Raw genomic sequence first — 18,923 nt, forward strand, 5'->3', positions numbered from 1 at the left:
ACTCTACGGCAGGTAGATATATAGATTCTTCTGTCCAGAGTTAAGATGCCAACGTGTGCAGCTCCAGAAATATATCTCCGGACATTTCCACGTCCATTGACACGCTGCGTCTGAACAACAATGTATTGTATTCAAATGCGAATAAACAAACTACCGTAAAAGGAAAAATCTAGGTTTTGGAATTTCACTTTTTATCACCCGTTCTTTGGATTTGCAAAAGATTGCAAGAGAATCATGGGAGATGTAGTTTAGCAACATCTGCAGGGGTGTGGGGAGGGGAGCAGAGTTTCAGATGCCTGCTCTAGGCACTATAACCATTTCATCTCAATTAAGCGGTTATAGTTCATGGAGTCCCCTGGCACTGTCACTACATTCAGTAAGAGACTATTTTTAAGCAGTTTAACACTGAATGAGGTTCCCTGGACTCCCATAGTCCCGCCCCTACTGGAGGTGTGGTTAAGGCAGAGATTACACACTTCCTTATGGCCATACAACTTCATACCAACAATGGCCGCTGTGACAGGCTGAAAGTAGTCAGCTGACACTCTCAGCCAATCACTGCTGCTCATTACTGCTCATGCTAATGCTTCCTCATTAGCCCAAGCAGCACAGAGGGGATGGGCAAAATGGTTTAACACTGAACAGAGCGTCGGCACCAGAGGACTCCAGTCACTATAACCACTTCAATGACATGAAGCGGTTACGATACCTAGTGTGCCACTTTAAAGTGGGAATTGTCGACAACTCAAAATTAATTCAACACGAATTTCCACTTTTAGACCTAAACAACTGAATTTGAAATTCGATTTAGATTCATCTACATATGACATTTCAATAAATAATTATTTATTTAAAAAAATCTAAATCTGCTGTCTAAGCATTCTCGCTGTCCCCTGTTTGATATCTCTCCATAAACGTCAAGCACTGTCCATTCATCAACCATGGATTCGAGGAAAGCAACACTTTAGCAGCTTCGGTATAGTTAGAGTATTACTTGGGTACTGGCGTAAAAGTGAATGTTTACCCTGCAGGCAATAAGTGTAATTTCTTGCATTACCAATAGATGGCAGTAGTAAGCAGCAAAATGTACATGGGACTCAGCTAGTACAACTAAGATTATATATATTTATTGATATTAACAAAACCTTAATTATGTGCAGCACATAAAGGTGTGCAGCCAAGGAATATTTTCTGTTTTCTTTCAATTAGATTTATTGAATGGCAAATTAATACAAAAAAAAAAAAAAAAAAATCAGTGTGACATAGGAAATTAAGACTAAAGCACAATTCCATCCCTCCCAAGTGGCCCTATTTAGGAGGGATAGTCCCTATTTTAGGCTCAAATCCCTATGTCCCTCTTTTTTATCCTAATGTCCCTCTTTTCTAGAAGCTTCATATTGTTGGTGTATCTGAGTGTATAACACAGCTCCAAAGCAATAATACTCCCAGTAATGTGTCTGTGTGCATAACAGAGCTCCACAGCAATAATACTCCCAGTAATATGTCTGTGTGCATAACAGCGCTCCACAGCAATAATACTGCCAGTAATGTGTCTGACTGTATGACAGAGCTCCACAGCAATAATACTCCCAGTAATGTGTCTGAGTGTATAACAGAGCTCCACAGCAATAATACTGCCAGTAATGTATCTGAGTGTATAACAGAGCTCCACAGCAATAATACTCCCAGCAATGTGTCTGAGTGCATAACAGAGCTCCACAGCAATAATACTCCCAGTAATGTGTCTGTGTGCATAACAGAGCTCCACAGCAATAATACTGCCAGTAATGTGTCTGAGTGTATAACAGAGCTCCACAGCAATAATACTCCCAGTAATGTGTCTGACTGTATAACAGAGCACCACAGCAATAATACTCCCAGTAATGTGTCTGACTGTATGACAGAGCTCCACAGGAATAATACTCCCAGTAATGTGTCTGAGTGTATAACATAGCTCCACAGCAATAATACTCCCAGTAATGTGACTGAGTGTATAACAGAGCTCCACAGCAATAATACTCCCAGTAATGTGTCTGAGTGTATAACAGAGCTCCACAGTAATAATACTCCCAGCAATGTGTCCGAGTGTATAACAGAGCTCCACAGCAATAATACTCCCAGTAATGTGTCCGAGTGTATAACAGAGCTCCACAGCAATAATACTCCCAGTAATATGTGTGAGTATATAACAGAGCCCCACAGCAATAATACTCCCAGTAATGTGTCTGAGTGTATCACAGAGCTCCACAGCAATAATACTCCCAGTAATGTGTCTGAGTGTATAACGGAGCCCCACAGCAATAATACTCCCAGTAATGTTTCTGAGTGTTTAACGGAGCTCCACAGCAATAATACTCCCAGTAATGTGTTTGAGTGTATGACAGAGCCCCACAGCAATAATACTCCCAGTAATGTTTCTGAGTGTATGACAGAGCCCCGCAGCAATAATACTCCCAGTAATGTGTCTGAGTGTATCACAGAGCTCCGCAGCAATAATACTCCCAGTAATATGTGTGAGTATATAACAGAGCCCCACAGCAATAATACTCCCAGTAATGTGTCTGAGTGTATCACAGAGCTCCACAGAAATAATACTCCCAGTAATGTTTCTGAGTGTATAACGGAGCTCCACAGCAATAATACTCCCAGTAATATGTTTGAGTGTATGACAGAGCCCCGCAGCAATAATACTCCCAGTAATGTGTCTGAGTGTATCACAGAGCTCCGCAGCAATAATACTCCCAGTAATGTGTCTGTGTGTATAACAGAGTTCCACAGTAATAATACTCCCAGTAATGTGTCTGTGTGTATAACAGAGCTCCACAGCAATAATACTCCCAGTAATGTGTGTGAGTGTATAACAGAGCTCCACAGCAATAATACTCCCAGTACTGTGTCTGTGTGTATAACAGAGCTCACAGCAATAATACTCTCAGTAATGTGTCTGAGTGTATAACAGAGCTCCACAGCAATAATACTCCAAGTAATGTTTGAGTGTATAACAGAGCTCCACAGCAATAATACTCCTAGTAATGTGTCTGAGTGTATAACAGAGCCCCACAGCAATAATACTCCCAGTAATGTGTCTGAGTGTATAACAGAGCCCCACAGCAATAATACTCCCAGTAATGTGTCTGAGTGTATAACAGAGCTCCACAGCAATAATACTCCCAGTAATGTGTCTGCGTGTATAACAGAGCTCCACAGCAATAATACTCCCAGTAATGTGTCTGAGTGTATAACAGAGCTCCACAGCAATAATACTCCCAGTAATGTGTCTGAGTGTATAACAGAGCTCCACATCAATAATACTCCCAGTAATGTGTCTGAGTGTATAACAGAGCTCCACATCAATAATACTCCCAGTAATGTGTCTGAGTGTATAACAGAGCTCCACAGCAATAATACTCCCAGTAATGTGTCTGAGTGTATAACAGAGCTCCACAGCAATAATACTCCCAGTAATGTTATCTGAGTGTATCACAGAGCTCCACAGTAATAATACTCCCAGTAATGTGTCTGAGTGTATCACAGAGCTCCACAGTAATAATACTCCCAGTAATGTGTCTGAGTGTATAACTGAGCTCCACAGCAATAATACTCCCAGTAATGTGTGTGAGTGTATAACAGAGCCCCACAGCAATAATACTCCCAGTAATGTGTCTGAGTGCATAACAGAGCTCCACAGCAATAATACTCCCAGTAATGTGTCTGAGTGTATAACAGAGCTCCACAGCAATAATACTCCCAGTAATGTGTCTGAGTGTATAACTGAGCTCCACAGCAATAATACTCCCAGTAATGTGTCTGAGTGTATAACTGAGCTCCACAGCAATAATACTCCCAGTAATGTGTGTGAGTGTATAACAGAGCCCCACAGCAATAATACTCCCAGTAATGTGTCTGTGTATAACAGAGCTCCACAGCAATAATACTCCCAGTAATGTGTCTGAGTGTATATCAGAGCTCCACAGCAATAATACTCCCAGTAATGTGTCTGAGTGCATAACAGAGCTCCACAGCAATAATACTCCCAGTAATGTGTCTGAGTGTATAACAGAGCTCCACAGCAATAATACTCCCGGTAATGTGTCTGAGTGTATAACAGAGCTCCACATCAATAATACTCCCAGTAATGTGTCTGAATGTATAACAGAGCTGCACAGCAATAATACTCCCAGTAATGTTATCTGAGTGTATCACAGAGCTCCACAGTAATAATACTCCCAGTAATGTGTCTGAGTGTATAACAGAGCTCCACAGCAATAATACTCCCGGTAATGTGTCTGAGTGTATAACAGAGCTCCACATCAATAATACTCCCAGTAATGTGTCTGAGTGCATAACAGAGCTCCACAGCAATAATACTCCCAGTAATGTGCCTGAGTGTATAACAGAGCTCCACAACAATAATACTACCAGTAATGTGTCTGAGTGTATAACAGAGCTCCACAGCAATAATACTCCCAGTAATGTGTCTGAGTGTATAACAGAGCTCCACAGCAATAATACTCCCGGTAATGTGTCTGAGTGTATAACAGAGCTCCACAGCCATAATACTCCCAGCAATGTGTCTGAGTGCATAACAGAGCTCCACAGCAATAATACTCCCAGTAATGTGCCTGAGTGTATAACAGAGCTCCACAACAATAATACTACCAGTAATGTGTCTGAGTGTATAACAGAGCTCCACAGCAATAATACTCCCAGTAATGTGTCTGAGTGTATAACAGAGCTCCACAGCAATAATACTCCCAGTAATGTGTCTGAGTGTATAACAGAGCTCCACATCAATAATACTCCCAGTAATGTGTCTGAGTGCATAACAGAGCTCCACAGCAATAATACTCCCAGTAATGTGTCTGAGTGTATAACAGAGCTCCACAGCAATAATACTCCCAGTAATGGGTCTGAGTGTATAACAGAGTTCCACAGCAATAATACTCCCAGTAATGTGTCTGAGTGTATAACAGAGCTCCACAGCAATAATACTCCCAGTAATGTGTCTGAGTGTATAACAGAGCTCCACAGCAATGATACTCCCAGTAATGTGTCTGAGTGTATAACAGAGCTCCACAGCAATAATACTCCCAGTAATGTGTCTGAGTGTATAACAGAGCCCCACAGCAATAATACTTCCAGTAATGTGTCTGAGTGTATAACAGAGCCCCACAGCAATAATACTTCCAGTAATGTGTCTGAGTGTATAACAGAGCTCCACAGCAATAATACTCCCAGTAATGTTTCTGAGTGTATAACAGAGCTCCACAGCAATAATACTCCCAGTAATGTGTCTGAGTGTATCACAGAGCTCCACAGCAATAATACTCCCAGTAATGTGTCTGAGTGTATAACTGAGCTCCACAGCAATAATACTCCCAGTAATGTTTCTGAGTGTATAACAGAGCTCCACAGTAATAATACTCCCAGTAATGTGTCTGAGTGTATAACAGAGCCCCACAGCAATAATACTCCCAGTAATGTTTCTGAGTGTATAACAGAGCTCCACAGTAATAATACTCCCAGTAATGTGTCTGAGTGTATCACAGAGCTCCACAGCAATAATACTCCCAGTAATGTGTCTGAGTGTATAACTGAGCTCCACAGCAATAATACTCCCAGTAATGTTTCTGAGTGTATAACAGAGCTCCACAGCAATAATACTCCCAGTAATGTTTCTGAGTGTATAACAGAGCTCCACAGCAATAATACTCCCAGTAATGTGTCTGTGTGTATAACAGAGCTCCACAGTAATAATACTCCCAGTAATGTGTCTGAGTGTATAACAGAGCTCCACAGTGATAATACTCCCAGTAATGTGTCTGAGCGTATAACAGAGCTCCACAGCAATAATACTCCCAGTAATGTGTCTGAGCGTATAACAGAGCTCCACAGCAATAATACTCCCTGTAATGTGTCTGAGTGTATTACAGAGCTCCACAGCAATAATACTCCCAGTAATGTGTCTGAGTGTATAACAGAGCTCCACAGCAATAATACTCCCAGTAATGTGTCTGAATGTATAACAGAGCTCCACAGTAATAATACTCCCAGTAATGTGTCTTTAAACTACAATAAATGTGTTTAGAAATCAGTCTGTGTAAATAGATACATTGTTCTTGTTATAAATTATATTCTAGTTGTATAAATTGCTAATAGTAGGTCACCTAAAATTTCTCAGAACAGCCCGTTCCTCTTTATAAGTAATTAGGAGGTAATTGCTTTGTTGTAGCTGCCCTTTTTAAATGCCATTGTGAATACCGAGATAAGGAAAATAATCGTGTGCAATGTAGACACTGCCTTTTCTCTTTACCTTAAGCTGTAGTTGTTCTGATGACTACAGTGTCTCTTTAAAGTATCCCTCTTTGTCCATTTATAATATTGGGAAGTTTACAATTCTGGGGCAAAGCCGTAACCGTGGAACAATCACAATGAAACAAATGGACTATTCCCGCTGACAGCACTGATGTAAAAAAAATGCTGTTTAGTTTTTCTGTATACTGAACCCCAGTGTTTTTCTGAACATGGGTTATGTGTTCGCCACTGCCTTAGAACTTCTTAATATTAAGGAAAAACAGACCCTGCATGCCGTTTTAGAATTGAAGTAGCATTATAATCAAAAGTAAATATTTCTACAAAATCCAATTCCGATGTAAAACAAGTTTTCATGTATAAACACATACATATGCAAATGTCCCTTTATATCCAGTTTGGCTTTAGATTACAATTCTCTCCAATTCTCAGAGTCCTTGCTTAATATATACGTAGTTATTTATCAGTGTGGACCCTCTCGTGATGTTACTTTGTCCCTTTAACCTGACACTTTATAATTGTGAGTTCAGACGGTTCTATATGTTGAAAGAGGACTTTACTTCTTCCTATGTCAGAAGAGGAATGGCTGGTAAATAGGAATTTGAGCTGAACGTCATAAAATCCTTTTCATGGACATTCAGGGATTTGTCTCTGTGATATGCTGACAGTACCTTGCTCTGCTGCTATTGGATCCTTCGGTAATTGTTAGCCCTCTAATTGGGGGTTTACTCTCTAATCGTATTGTAAGAGGGGTGCAAATCGCTGATTAAGGATTAACACATTTTAGACTAAGTTGGAGAATTGGATTTTACATTTTTTTTCATTTTGCTATTTTTGTCTGAAATCTACAATTTTCTAGATGAATTTGCAACAATTTCTGGTTTTGTGAATAAAGTTAAGATTAAACCCAGCGCCAGATTGGGACAAAAATGTAAGCCAGGCATGCAGTGCAGCCTAAATGGAGAGGTGGGCCAGACTAAGGGCATATTGTCATCACCAATGACACGCATGCCACCAAGGTGGGCTTAATGGCTAAGTGCCCCTCCAGAGCTTGCCATGGACCATCCTAAAGAGGGACATTTGGAAGATATGGGACCATTAATATTGAAACAATTAAATATAACGTATTTAATAACTGTGTCCGCCGTGAAAGGCAGATATGATAGATTTATTCACTAAAGAGAGATTTCTAAGGGTATTTAAAGAGAATTTTAAATTTAAGTTCAGAGTAGTTAAATTGGAAGCATAACAGATTTAGAGAATTTTTCCAGTTCAGCTACCTTAGCCTAAAATTTGAAATCCACGTTTTAAATTCACTAAGAATTCTCACTTTGGATAACAACCGTGTCGATCTGTTCGTTTTATACGCACATTCACAGTGATATCCAGCACCTATTCAAATTCTGAAATAAACAATTAACTAAAAAATGAGTACCGGTAACTGTTCTATAGTGGACAACAAACAGTAATACATCTGGATGCTTCAAAAGACACATAACTCCTTCTTGATAAATTCCGAACATACTTTCTTCTGGTTCACAGACACAATATATATCAGTTCTCCAAATAACACAAACAACAGTGACCAATCAGGGACATGAGACGCACAGGGGGAAATTAAATATGACAGTTATATCAGTGTTTTAGTGTTCACTGTTTTTAGAATAGTGTAATTTTAATTTTGCTAACAATTTGAATGTAGGCCCCTCTTGATCTTGAGGCCCTAGGCTGAAGCCTAGTTAGCCTATAGGAAAATCCGGCCCTGCGCACAGGGCTAGGGGGGGAGAAGCACACAGGGCTGGGGGAGGGACACACAGAGGGCTTGGCTTGAGGCACACAGAGGGCCGGGGGAGAGAAGCACATAAAGGTCTGAGGGGGGAGTCACACAGAGGGCTGAGGGGGAGAAGAGACGCACAGAAGGGCTGAGGGGGGAATAGGTGTACAGAAGGCTGAAGAAGACAAAGTGATGCACGGGGGGCTGGTGGAATGACAAAGAGGCACACAGAGGGGCTGGGGGTAAAGAGAAACACACAAATGGGCTAGAGAGAGAAAGAGATCCACAAATGTGCTGGGGGTGAGAGTCACAGAGGGGCTGGAGAAGCGGAAAAAGACACAGAAAGAGTTTGGAGAACAAAGAAACAAACAGAAGGGCTGCAGAGGACATAGAGACACAAAGAGGCTGGGGAGGATAAAGAGGCATAGAGGGGCTGGGCTGGGCAGGACAAAGACACACAGAGAGGCTGGGGGGACAAAGAGACACACAGAGGGGCTGGGAGGATAAAAAGAGACACACAGAGGGTCTGGGAAGAGAAAGAGACCCACGAAGGTGCTGCGGTGGAAAAAAGAGTTATACAAAAAAGTTGGAGGAGGAAGAGACACGCAAAGGGGCTGAGAGAAGAAATTTGTCTTTTCTTGTTTTTTGATGGGGTGCAATGCAGGAGAACCACATGGGTTTGGCATGATGACAGAGCAGTAACAGAACCATTGTTGGCTTAATGCTAGCTGGTACCATGGGCGTCCGCAGGGGGGGGGGCAAGAGGGGGCAGCCTACATATTAGGGGAGTAAGGCATGGGGGGGCAGCCTATATATTAGGGGAGTAAGGCATGGGGGGAGAGGCAGCCTATATATTAGGGGAGTAAGGCATGGGGGGAGAGGCAGCCTATATATTAGGGGAGTAAGGCATGGGGGGCAGCCTATATATTAGGGGAGTAAGGCATGGGGGCAGCCTATATATTAGGGGAGTAAGGCATGGGGGGGCAGCCTATATATTAGGGAAGTAAGGCATGGGGGGCAGCCTATATATTAGGGGAGTAAGGCATGGGGGGCAGCCTATATATTAAGGGAGTAAGGCATGGGGGGGCAGCCTATATATTAGAGGTGTTAGGCATGGGGGGGCAGCCTATATATTAGGGGAGTAAGGCATGGGGGGGCAGCCTATATATTAGGGGAGTAAGGCATGGGGGGCAGCCTACATATTAGGGGAGTAAGGCATGGGGGGGCAGCCTATATATTAGGGGAGTAAGGCATGGGGGGCAGCCTATATATTAGGGGAGTAAGGCATGGGGGGAGAGGCAGCCTATATATTAGGGGAGTAAGGCATGGGGGGAGAGGCAGCCTATATATTAGGGGAGTAAGGCATGGGGGGCAGCCTATATATTAGGGGAGTAAGGCATGGGGGGCAGCCTATATATTAGGGGAGTAAGGCATGGGGGCAGCCTATATATTAGGGGAGTAAGGCATGGGGGGCAGCCTATATATTAGGGAAGTAAGGCATGGGGGGCAGCCTATATATTAGGGGAGTAAGGCATGGGGGGGCAGCCTATATATTAGGGGAGTAAGGCATGGGGGCAGCCTATATATTAAAGGAGTAAGGCATAGGGGGGCAGCCTATATATTAGAGGTGTTAGGCATGGGGGGCAGCCTATAGATTAGGGGAGTGAGGCATGGGGGGCAGCCTATAGATTAGGGGAGTGAGGCATGGGGGGGCAGCCCATAGATTAGGGGAGTGAGGCATGGGGGGCAGCCCATAGATTAGGGGAGTGAGGCATGGGGGGGCAGCCTATAGATGAGGCAAGTGAGGCATGGGGGGGGGCAGCCTAAAGATTAGGCAAGTGAGGCATGGGGGGCAGCCTATAGATTAGGCAAGTGAGGCATGGGGGGCAGCCTATAGATTAGGCAAGTGGGGCATGGGGGAGGAGGGGCTAAATGAAGAGTCAGCAAGGAGCAGGGGCAGCAAGGAGCAGGAAGGGTCTGCAAGGAGCAGGGGCAGCAACAGGGATGTTTTAGCCGCGAGGCAAACAAGGCATTTGCCTTGGGCGGCATTTTCCAGGGGGCGACAAAAAAAGCCGCCCCTAATGCCCAGGGCAAATGCTTTGTTTGCCTTGCGGCTGGGCTGGATGCTGGGCGGGCGGCTGGGCTGGATGCTGGGCGGGCGGCTGGGCTGTATACTGGGCGGGCGGGTGGCGAGGGAGCTCTTCCTCTGAGCTGTCTGCTCAGCTCCCTCGCGCGCCGCAGAGTGAGGCTCGGAGCCGGAAGAGGACGTCATATTCCGGCTCCCAGCCTCACTCTGCGGCGCGGAAGGGAGCTGAGCAGACAGCTCAGAGGAAGTGCTCCCCCGCCAGCCCGCCCAGCCGCCCGCCCAGCATCCAGCCCAGCAGTCCCACTAGACCCCAGGAAGAAAGAGAACCCCCCCAGCATTCCCAAAGGTAAGGGGGCTAAATTAAAAAAAAAGTGTTAATGTGAGTGTGTGTGTGTGTGTGTGTATATGTCTGTCTGTTAGTGAGTGTGTGTGTGTGTCTGTGTGTGTATCTGTCTGTTAGTGAGTGTGTGTGTGTCTGTTAGGGAGTGTGTGTGTCTGTGTGTGTATATGTCTGTCTGTTAGTGAGTGTGTGTGTGTCTGTTAGGGAGTGTGTGTGTATATGTCTGTCTGTTAGTGAGTGTGTGTGTCTGTTAGGGAGTGTGTGTGTATATGTCTGTCTGTTAGTGAGTGTGTGTGTATATGTCTGTCTGTTAGTGTGTGCGTGTGTGTGTGTGTCTGTTAGGGAGTGTGTGTGTATATGTCTGTCTGTTAGTGAGTGTGTGTGTGTCTGTTAGGGAGTGTGTGTGTCTGTGTGTGTATATGTCTGTCTGTTAGTGAGTGTGATTGTGTCTGTTAGTGACTGTGTATGTTAGTGAGTGTGAGTGTGTCTGTTAGTGAGTGTGAGTGTGTCTGTTAGTCAGTGTCTGTGTCAGTCTGTTAGTGAGTGTGTGTGTGTCAGTCTGTTAGTGAGTGTGTCTGTTAGTGTGTGTGTGTGTGTCTGTGTGTATATGTCTGTTAGTGAGTGTGAGTGTGTCTGTTAGTGTGTGTGTGTCAGTCTGTTAGTGAGTGTGTCCGTCTGTTTGTGTGTCCGTCTGTTAGTGTGTGTGTGTCCTTCTGTTAGTGTGTGTGTGTCCGTCTGTTAGTGTGTGTATGTCTGTTAGTGAGTGTGAGTGTGTCTGTTAGTGTGTGTGTGTATGTCTGTCTGTTAGTGAGTGTGTCTGTGTGTATGTCTGTCTGTTAGTGTGTGTCCGTCTGTTAGTGTATGAGTGTCTGTTAGTGTGTGTTTATGTTAGTGAGTGTGTGTGCGTGTGTATTTAGAAGGCGGGGCGGGGGGAAGGGTTGGGCGGGGGAGAGGGGGGCGCCTGAGTTTTGTCCTGCCTAGGGCAGCACAAAACCAGTATACACCACTGGGCAGCAAGGGGCAGGAAGGGTCTGCAAGGAGCAGAAAGGGACAGAAGGAGCACAACGGTAAATGAGCAGAAAGAATCAGAAGGAGCACAAAGGTAAAGTTGAAGAAGGAGCAGAAAGGGACAGCAAGGAGCACAAAGCTAAAGTAGGAGAAGGAGCAGAAAAGGTTTGCAAGGAGCAGAAAGGAATCAGAATGAGAAAGGAGCAGAAGGGCGCAAAATAAGCAGAAAGGAGCAGAAAGGTAAAGGAGCAGAAGGAGCCAAATATAGAAGACAGTGTCAGAAGAAAAAGAAGACTGTCAAATGAAGGAGAAGAAAAGGAGATTGGAGCAGGAAGGACAAATGAAGTGAACCCTCCACTACCTGGGCCTGGCAGGAAACTCTGGACCTTCTCATCTCCCCAGGTAAAAAAAAATATCAGTGTTCACTTTTATTTACTGAGTGTCAGGTCTCTGTTTATTTACAGAGTGCCACTGGGTAGGGGTGTTGCTGATTGGCTAGAGCGGTCAGCTGGCACTCTAAGCCAATCAGTAGCTCCCCATTCATAAAAAAGTTAAAATAATTATGAACCAGGAACTAGCGATTGGCTTAGAGCGTCAACTCTTGCCAATCAGCGGCACCCATGCCTGACGTCAATCTGCACTTCCTGACACTCCGTTTCAGATGCCGAATACCACTGAGGGACCTGGAGCTGGAGGAAGCCTATGGGGTCAAACCATTTGAAAGCGGCTTAACCCTTTAAAGAAAAGAGCACCCAGGGGCTTCCTGGCATCATAGCATTTTCATTTAGATGACCAGAATGTTCCTTTAATTTGCTTAAAGGAACACTATAGTGTCAGGAATACAAACATGCATTCCTGACACCATAGTTGTGAAAACGCTATTCACCCTGGCTTTATGTGATAATCACTATGCTCCTCCCCTTCATGACACTGTCAAAAAGAGGCCAAGCATAGATGTCATTACAATTATGCCCCCCCAGGAAAACTTCCTGCGGACGCCCATGGCTGGTACATAACTTTTCCGCAAAATATTGTATGTTGGAAGCAGGCACAGGCAATCTTTCCTGTGAGCATTTTGGTACCAATCCTCAATGGGAGTCCTGCATCATAATTATATAACAGATATGAATCATAATGTAAAACACCAACATGTAAAACAGATAATGAAAAGAGAATAATATAAAAATTCTCATTATTAAGTAAAATTAATTAAAATAGCAACACTTAAATTTTCAGTTGTGTCTGGATAAATTTAATAGCTATATTAAAAGAACATTTCACTGAACTCGGCTTAGTGGAAACTGGATGGTACATCTCCAAATGGTATGTTGGAAGCAGGTACAGGTACATCTTCTCAGTGTCCATTTCAGTGTCCTTCCTCAATAGGAGCTCTGCATAGTTATATTAGTGATATGAACAGAGCTCTGCTCTTTTTTAAAAGAGTTCAGCACGGCAGTAGGGGCAGGTGATGTGGTCCGCTAGCCACGTCAATATGCATTGAGTGTGGAATCGATGACCGCAGTGCAAACGCAGACTTTCCTTCTCAGTACTAAATGCAATCAGGCATATACAGCACACTTCTACACCATTATCTTCAACAGGTGGACCTGATTCGAGCTGGGGAAGTTCATTATCCTGTGCTTCAGTAGGTTCTGGAAGAGACTGTTCGCGTTCAACATTTTCAGGACTAGGCTCATTGACATCTGGTTGGTGCTCTGCACTATCTTCTTCCTCAGCATTATGCAGTGAATTTGAATTGGGATCCACCATTCTATTAATGGGAGATCGGCTTATCCATCGTGGTCTATCGTCAACATCTTCGACATTAGGAGATGGACTCCGCTGGGAACGAGATCTCGCATTTCTCCTTCCTTGTCTGCCCCCTTCTTGTCCATTCCCACGTCTTTGGGAAGCCTCTGGTCGACCTCTCTCATTCCTTCTTGTAGCCTCCCTTTGAGCATTATTGTTTGAAGGTTCAGTAGGCACTTGAGCTCTTTGGCTTTGTCTATACCTCCTTCTTGCCTGCCTTACCGAAGATGGCGTACGAGATCTAGCAGCTCTGCGGTTATTGTGCCTTACCCTAGATCCTAAAAGAAGAAATATAGAAATAATAATTGTGAATAATAAGAAAATAATCAAATTATTAATTTGAAAGTCAAAACTTAGCTTTCCTTGAGTGTTCACTGATTATGTTTCAAATCTACTTTAAACCATTGAATAAAGAGGATGCAAATGTGAATATACTCTAGTCTTGAACATCAGTTATCTTCTTAAAGTATTAGCTTTGCACCAGACAACATTTACCATTATTATATATATGTGCAGCATGTTCTTATTTAGTGCTGAAGAATAATGTTTGTAAAACATGTAAGGTTAGTGAATTTAGAGCACTTGTTGAGTTATTATTAGCTAAAATGGGGGTTTTAGTGGGGTCATTAGCCCACTATGGACTTCTGAAGGTCTATTTTGTCTCCAATCTCAATTTTAAGCCCCTGTGACAAAGAAGAATGTACCATATGGCTTAGCCTAGTGTCATGACTCAAGAAGGACATTCAATGCCAGAATAGGGTCTTCAAGCCCAGACTGTGTTCATGGAGCCATCAATGATGAAACTTAATTTATGAAGACAGGCACTCACCCTGCCCATGTTTTCAACCGTTTTTACACCCAAATAAACCCCTAAAATTTAAATTCAAACAAAACTCCACCACCCTATTGGGGTCTTTTCCCATTATACTTTGCTGAAGTGTAAAATTCTGAGTGGAGACACTATAGTCTTGTCGGTGCAGACATATAACGCAACTAAAACATATAATGAAGGGTGTTACATGTCTGAAAATAAAAACGAGACATTCCCTATGATGAACACTTTCAGCACCTTTACATGAACTGCATAAAGTGATAGTGTGACAATATAGAGCATAGTGCGTGTGTGAGGACAGTGGATGTACTACGTCTTTATAACTTGCTTGGTCGGGATGCACCAGGTTCCTCAATATAAGAGATCCTTCGGTTCCTCCTCCGTCTCTCACGGTCCATAAACACACAACAAATAAAATAATCTCAGATTCAGTAATGTATAGTAGCAACAACTGCTCTTCAACACCAGTCAGTCGCAGCTATGTGCTATCCCTTTATGATGTCACTGCATGACATCACAGTGAGATAATTCTGGCTACTACACTGCTAGCCAAATCAAAGCAGGCCACTGGTAATGTCAGAGTCTTGATTCTACATAATTATTCACAAGTTTTGGCTTTACAAGATTACTCGTGATTTTAGGAACACACCTAACTGTATGTAGACCTGATTACAAAGTGCTGAACTTCTAAAACTTACAATTTGTCTTTGCCACTCATTGAATACAATGCAGCGTTAACGGGCCTCTTGTGGCTGTCTCCCTGACTGCACAATATATACATAGCTAAAATATTCTGTATATATTTCGTAGTACACCGTAATGAGCATTTACATGCCAAGTGGTTCACAGGTAAGGAAAAGTAACAAATATATGAAAAAATGTTTTTAAAAAATGGAAAATAAATCTATATTTACATATTACGGTATATATTTATTAATTTAATCTAAACTTATTTTCTACTGCCCCAATTTGTTTTCTCTATTGGCCCCTTCTCACTTAATCTGTTAATAAATTTAATAAACATTTAATGACTGTTCCCCTAGCCATCAATCGTCTATTTTCTTGACACCTAAAATCACGGATCATAACGAACATGTTTGGCCATTGCCAGTTTTGGTTGGTTCATAATTCGGCTACATTTTGGCTTGGAGTTTTGGGAATTCGACCAATCAACTGATCAGTCAGCCCCGATCCAAATGAATTGCAGTTCAGACAGAAATTAATCTCCAAGTCTAGCTATTGAATTGTGTAAATGTTAGAGCATTGAACCCCAAATTGGGTCTTCTTATCCGAATTACTGTAATCGGGTCATCTGCTGAAGGCTGGAGCTTTCTTGAATTCATGACTTGCTAAGCTACTTACCTCGGTCAAGCTTGAGATATCACTCGGCATCTTCATGTTTTTAAGTCAATGGCCAGTGGGTGAACGGGACACATATCTCTCCTAAACGTTCCACATCTTCTCACAACCAAGTATATGTTCTGCTCTGCTCAGGTCTAGAACATGCAACATAATTTGTCTCCTTCAAGCAACATTAAAAGCGACTAATTAAAACCGGAATTTGCATTACTAACAGAGCACTTACAGTGTCAGAGTGTTGCTGTGGTAATTCGCGGCAATGCTCTAACATTAAGTGTAAATGCTGGGGTTCCAAGAGAGATTCCTCTCATCTAGTGACCTGCCCTACACCCAATCAGTAAGCAACGCTCAAAACCACCAGTGATCTGAATGCACCCCTTCCCTTCAAGTAAAAACAGGGATAAGGGGAATCATTTTTGTTGAATTAATGCAATAAAAATAATAAATCCCCTCCCTACCCCTCTCCCACACCGCCATACACAGTACACACTCACAGACAATACACACTCCCACATACACAGTACACCACCCACACACAGTACACTCCCCTGAACAGTACACCCCCACACAATACACCTATGCAAACAGTACAACTCCCCATACACACACATCACACCTCCCCACACAATGCAGTAAACCTACCCGCACACACTTTATCCCCTAACACATACACACTTCACCCCTATACACAGACACAACAATCCCTATATACATACATACTACAGCTCGTTGATACACACACAATGCAACACCAATACATACGCTCACACACTGCAGCCACTAGATACACAAGCACACACTCTACAGACCCAATACACACACTCACTAAAACCCCAGTAAACACACGCACAGTCTGTATAGCCCCTTACGCGCACATACATTACAGCTGCTAGCTACACAAAGTACACCACACACAGATCCATTTACATACTGTCACAGTAACCTAGCGAAAAAAACAATAGCCGAGTCAGGGAGGATAGAACATAGAATAATCAGTTGAAAGCCAAGATCAAAATACCAGAATAGACACAGGATATAACGCCCTCTTGGGAACTGAAAACAGAAACCACAACAGGGCAATGATCCATTCCCTGAGTGCTCCTTGTATACCCTATGTCTTTAAATTATAGCCACGCCCTCAAAACGGTTGAATCCAAACGTTTTGGCGGGCTATGACATCATCGGCACACGCCGCATCATAAAAAGGGACGGGGCTATAGCGGCCAGCGTCTGAACCGCTGGAGACATGGGAGGGACTGTAGGAAGGGTCCCTCCCAGTTTTCATTTATCCTAAGGAGGAAACGTGTTTCTCTGCTGGGTGAAGGCTGTCACTGAAGCAAAGGGGAATGTTATGAGATCTTTAGTTGGACGTCACGCTACACTTTGCATACACAGGGTTGGGAAGGAAAGCATTGCTTAGAATGCGCTATCTATAAAAATTAATTACAATAGTAACTATTTGTATTTGCTGAATTAAAAAATACTCTTATCTGTATTGTGACAGATCCGCATTAAACTGCTTTGGTTGGCTTGTAGTGTTGGCCTATCCTTAAACGTGCCTGTTTTTCTTGCACAATAATGTCCGATTTAGAAACTGACAAAGTTCATGTTTAAATGCCGTGACATAACGATTTGCTCAGCATTTTCCTTTGCATTGCCTGATATCAGCCTGTAACTCGAAATATTCTGATGCAATGTGAACTGTGCTATAGACTACAAGTGGTATCCAGCCAAATGTAGCCCTAGACCGGTCAGCTCACACCTCTTACTTACCCCTCTGCCTTAACCCTTTCTGCAGAGGTCCACATTCAAATAATTCTAATGCGAAGATCCATCTTGTTGAATTCAGGATATAAATCCAATCACCATAGGTTCGTTCCAAGAATAAAATGAAACCAGACCAGGTATTGCCAGCACAGGTTGACCCTTTATGGGCTGATCTGTTTATTAATATTACAATATGACTCATCCCAAGTTAAACCTAAAAATCACTATTGAAGTGTGATCTCTGAGCATTGTGCAAAGACTTATATACCTACTAAATATAGAAAATTACAGATAATATTTATCAACCTAATTTGTTCTAATTGCCTACTTAAAAGATTTTCTTAGATACCAAAAATCACCCCATTTACATAACAAAATAGCTGTGAAAAGGAACTTAACTCAGCTAGAACCAGACCAGACACACTGGGTACAATATACAGTTATTTCAACAATCATTATCCGAATGTTGCTACATAAATTGATTCAGCATTGCATACATGACATGCCTATCGTCATGGAATGGAGTTTCTTGTTAGAAAAATGGAGTTTGTATTGTCAGTTAGCATAACTGCTAACAAATACCAGAAAAGCAAAAATTTATTATTACAATCTCTTTTAAAAGAAACAACCTGTCTAAACCAATGCTTAATGACAGAATCTAGCTCAATAAATACTATTACAAAGACTATTAAATAATCATAAGGGGTCATCTCTAATGTCTCTACAATTCATAAAAACCTCAAAGAGAAACTCCTAACCACCATTCCACAACCACCGATCCCTACATTCACCCAAACAAAGAAATAAAACCCATGACACCAAGCTGGAGAGAAAAAGGCCAGGACTGGCATCATTTATTTAACATCACCACTCTAGGCAACAAAACTTTTCATATAGAATGGCCATAATAAATAGATAAATAACTCGACTAAATGGGGTGGCCGCGATGATGGACGGAGGCCACAAGAGAATGCAGATCAAATCTGATTGTGCAGTGGTGTATCCATTGAAAACATCTTCGACTTGACCAACACCACCAAGCAACTGCAGGCAGGCTCCCCAATCCGACCATTGCCAAGGAGGGGGGAAAGCCGATTTTTGGTACCTGGTCCCATAACACAAACCATCTTGCAGTAGTGGGAAAGCAGATACTCCTTCCAAGGAGACCATCAGATCATAACAACCGATGGACTTCAAGTGGAAAGGCTAAAGCAAAAGCCTGGGATTTACAAGGCAAGTTTGATTAAACAAGTCCAGCCGCCGGTTGCTAATAAGACGGAGAGAGACAAAACTCAGCGTTGCCTCTTCAAGGATGGAGAGACAAAATAACAAAGAAGCAATGGGAAGGGAGGGAGAAGGGAGGGAACGAGCAGGAGCTAAGAATAAGAACATGAAGATAAGACCTCTCCCACAGAATTATACAAAATAACTGTTAGACTATTGGTCAAGGAGAAGCCTCCTTATTTATATTTAGGGTTTTACACTCATTGACTGCATGATGGAGTCATTTTTTGGTATTCCAGGTTCAGTTACCAAATGCTCTCACAAAGAAACTAAGCTGAGGATGGATGATATTTGACAAAACAGGCACATTGGTGAATTTTGAAGACTCAATGGTTTCTCCATCTTGGCACAT

At 42.7% G+C, this 18,923-nt stretch overlaps 1 protein-coding gene across 1 annotated transcript; it reads right to left on the reverse strand.

Moving 5' to 3' along the window:
* Positions 1 to 12,954: 12,954 nt before the first annotated feature.
* Positions 12,955 to 18,923, reverse strand: LOC134566210 (uncharacterized). Its single transcript, XM_063425919.1, has 2 exons — positions 18,821 to 18,923; positions 12,955 to 13,607 (listed from the first exon to the last, which is right to left on the reverse strand). Exons 1-2 carry the CDS (start codon positions 18,921 to 18,923, stop codon positions 12,955 to 12,957), a joined length of 756 nt encoding a protein of 251 aa, XP_063281989.1.

This window comes from Pelobates fuscus, chromosome 6 (assembly GCF_036172605.1).
Source record: "Pelobates fuscus isolate aPelFus1 chromosome 6, aPelFus1.pri, whole genome shotgun sequence".
In the NCBI taxonomy this organism is placed as follows: domain Eukaryota; kingdom Metazoa; phylum Chordata; class Amphibia; order Anura; family Pelobatidae; genus Pelobates; species Pelobates fuscus.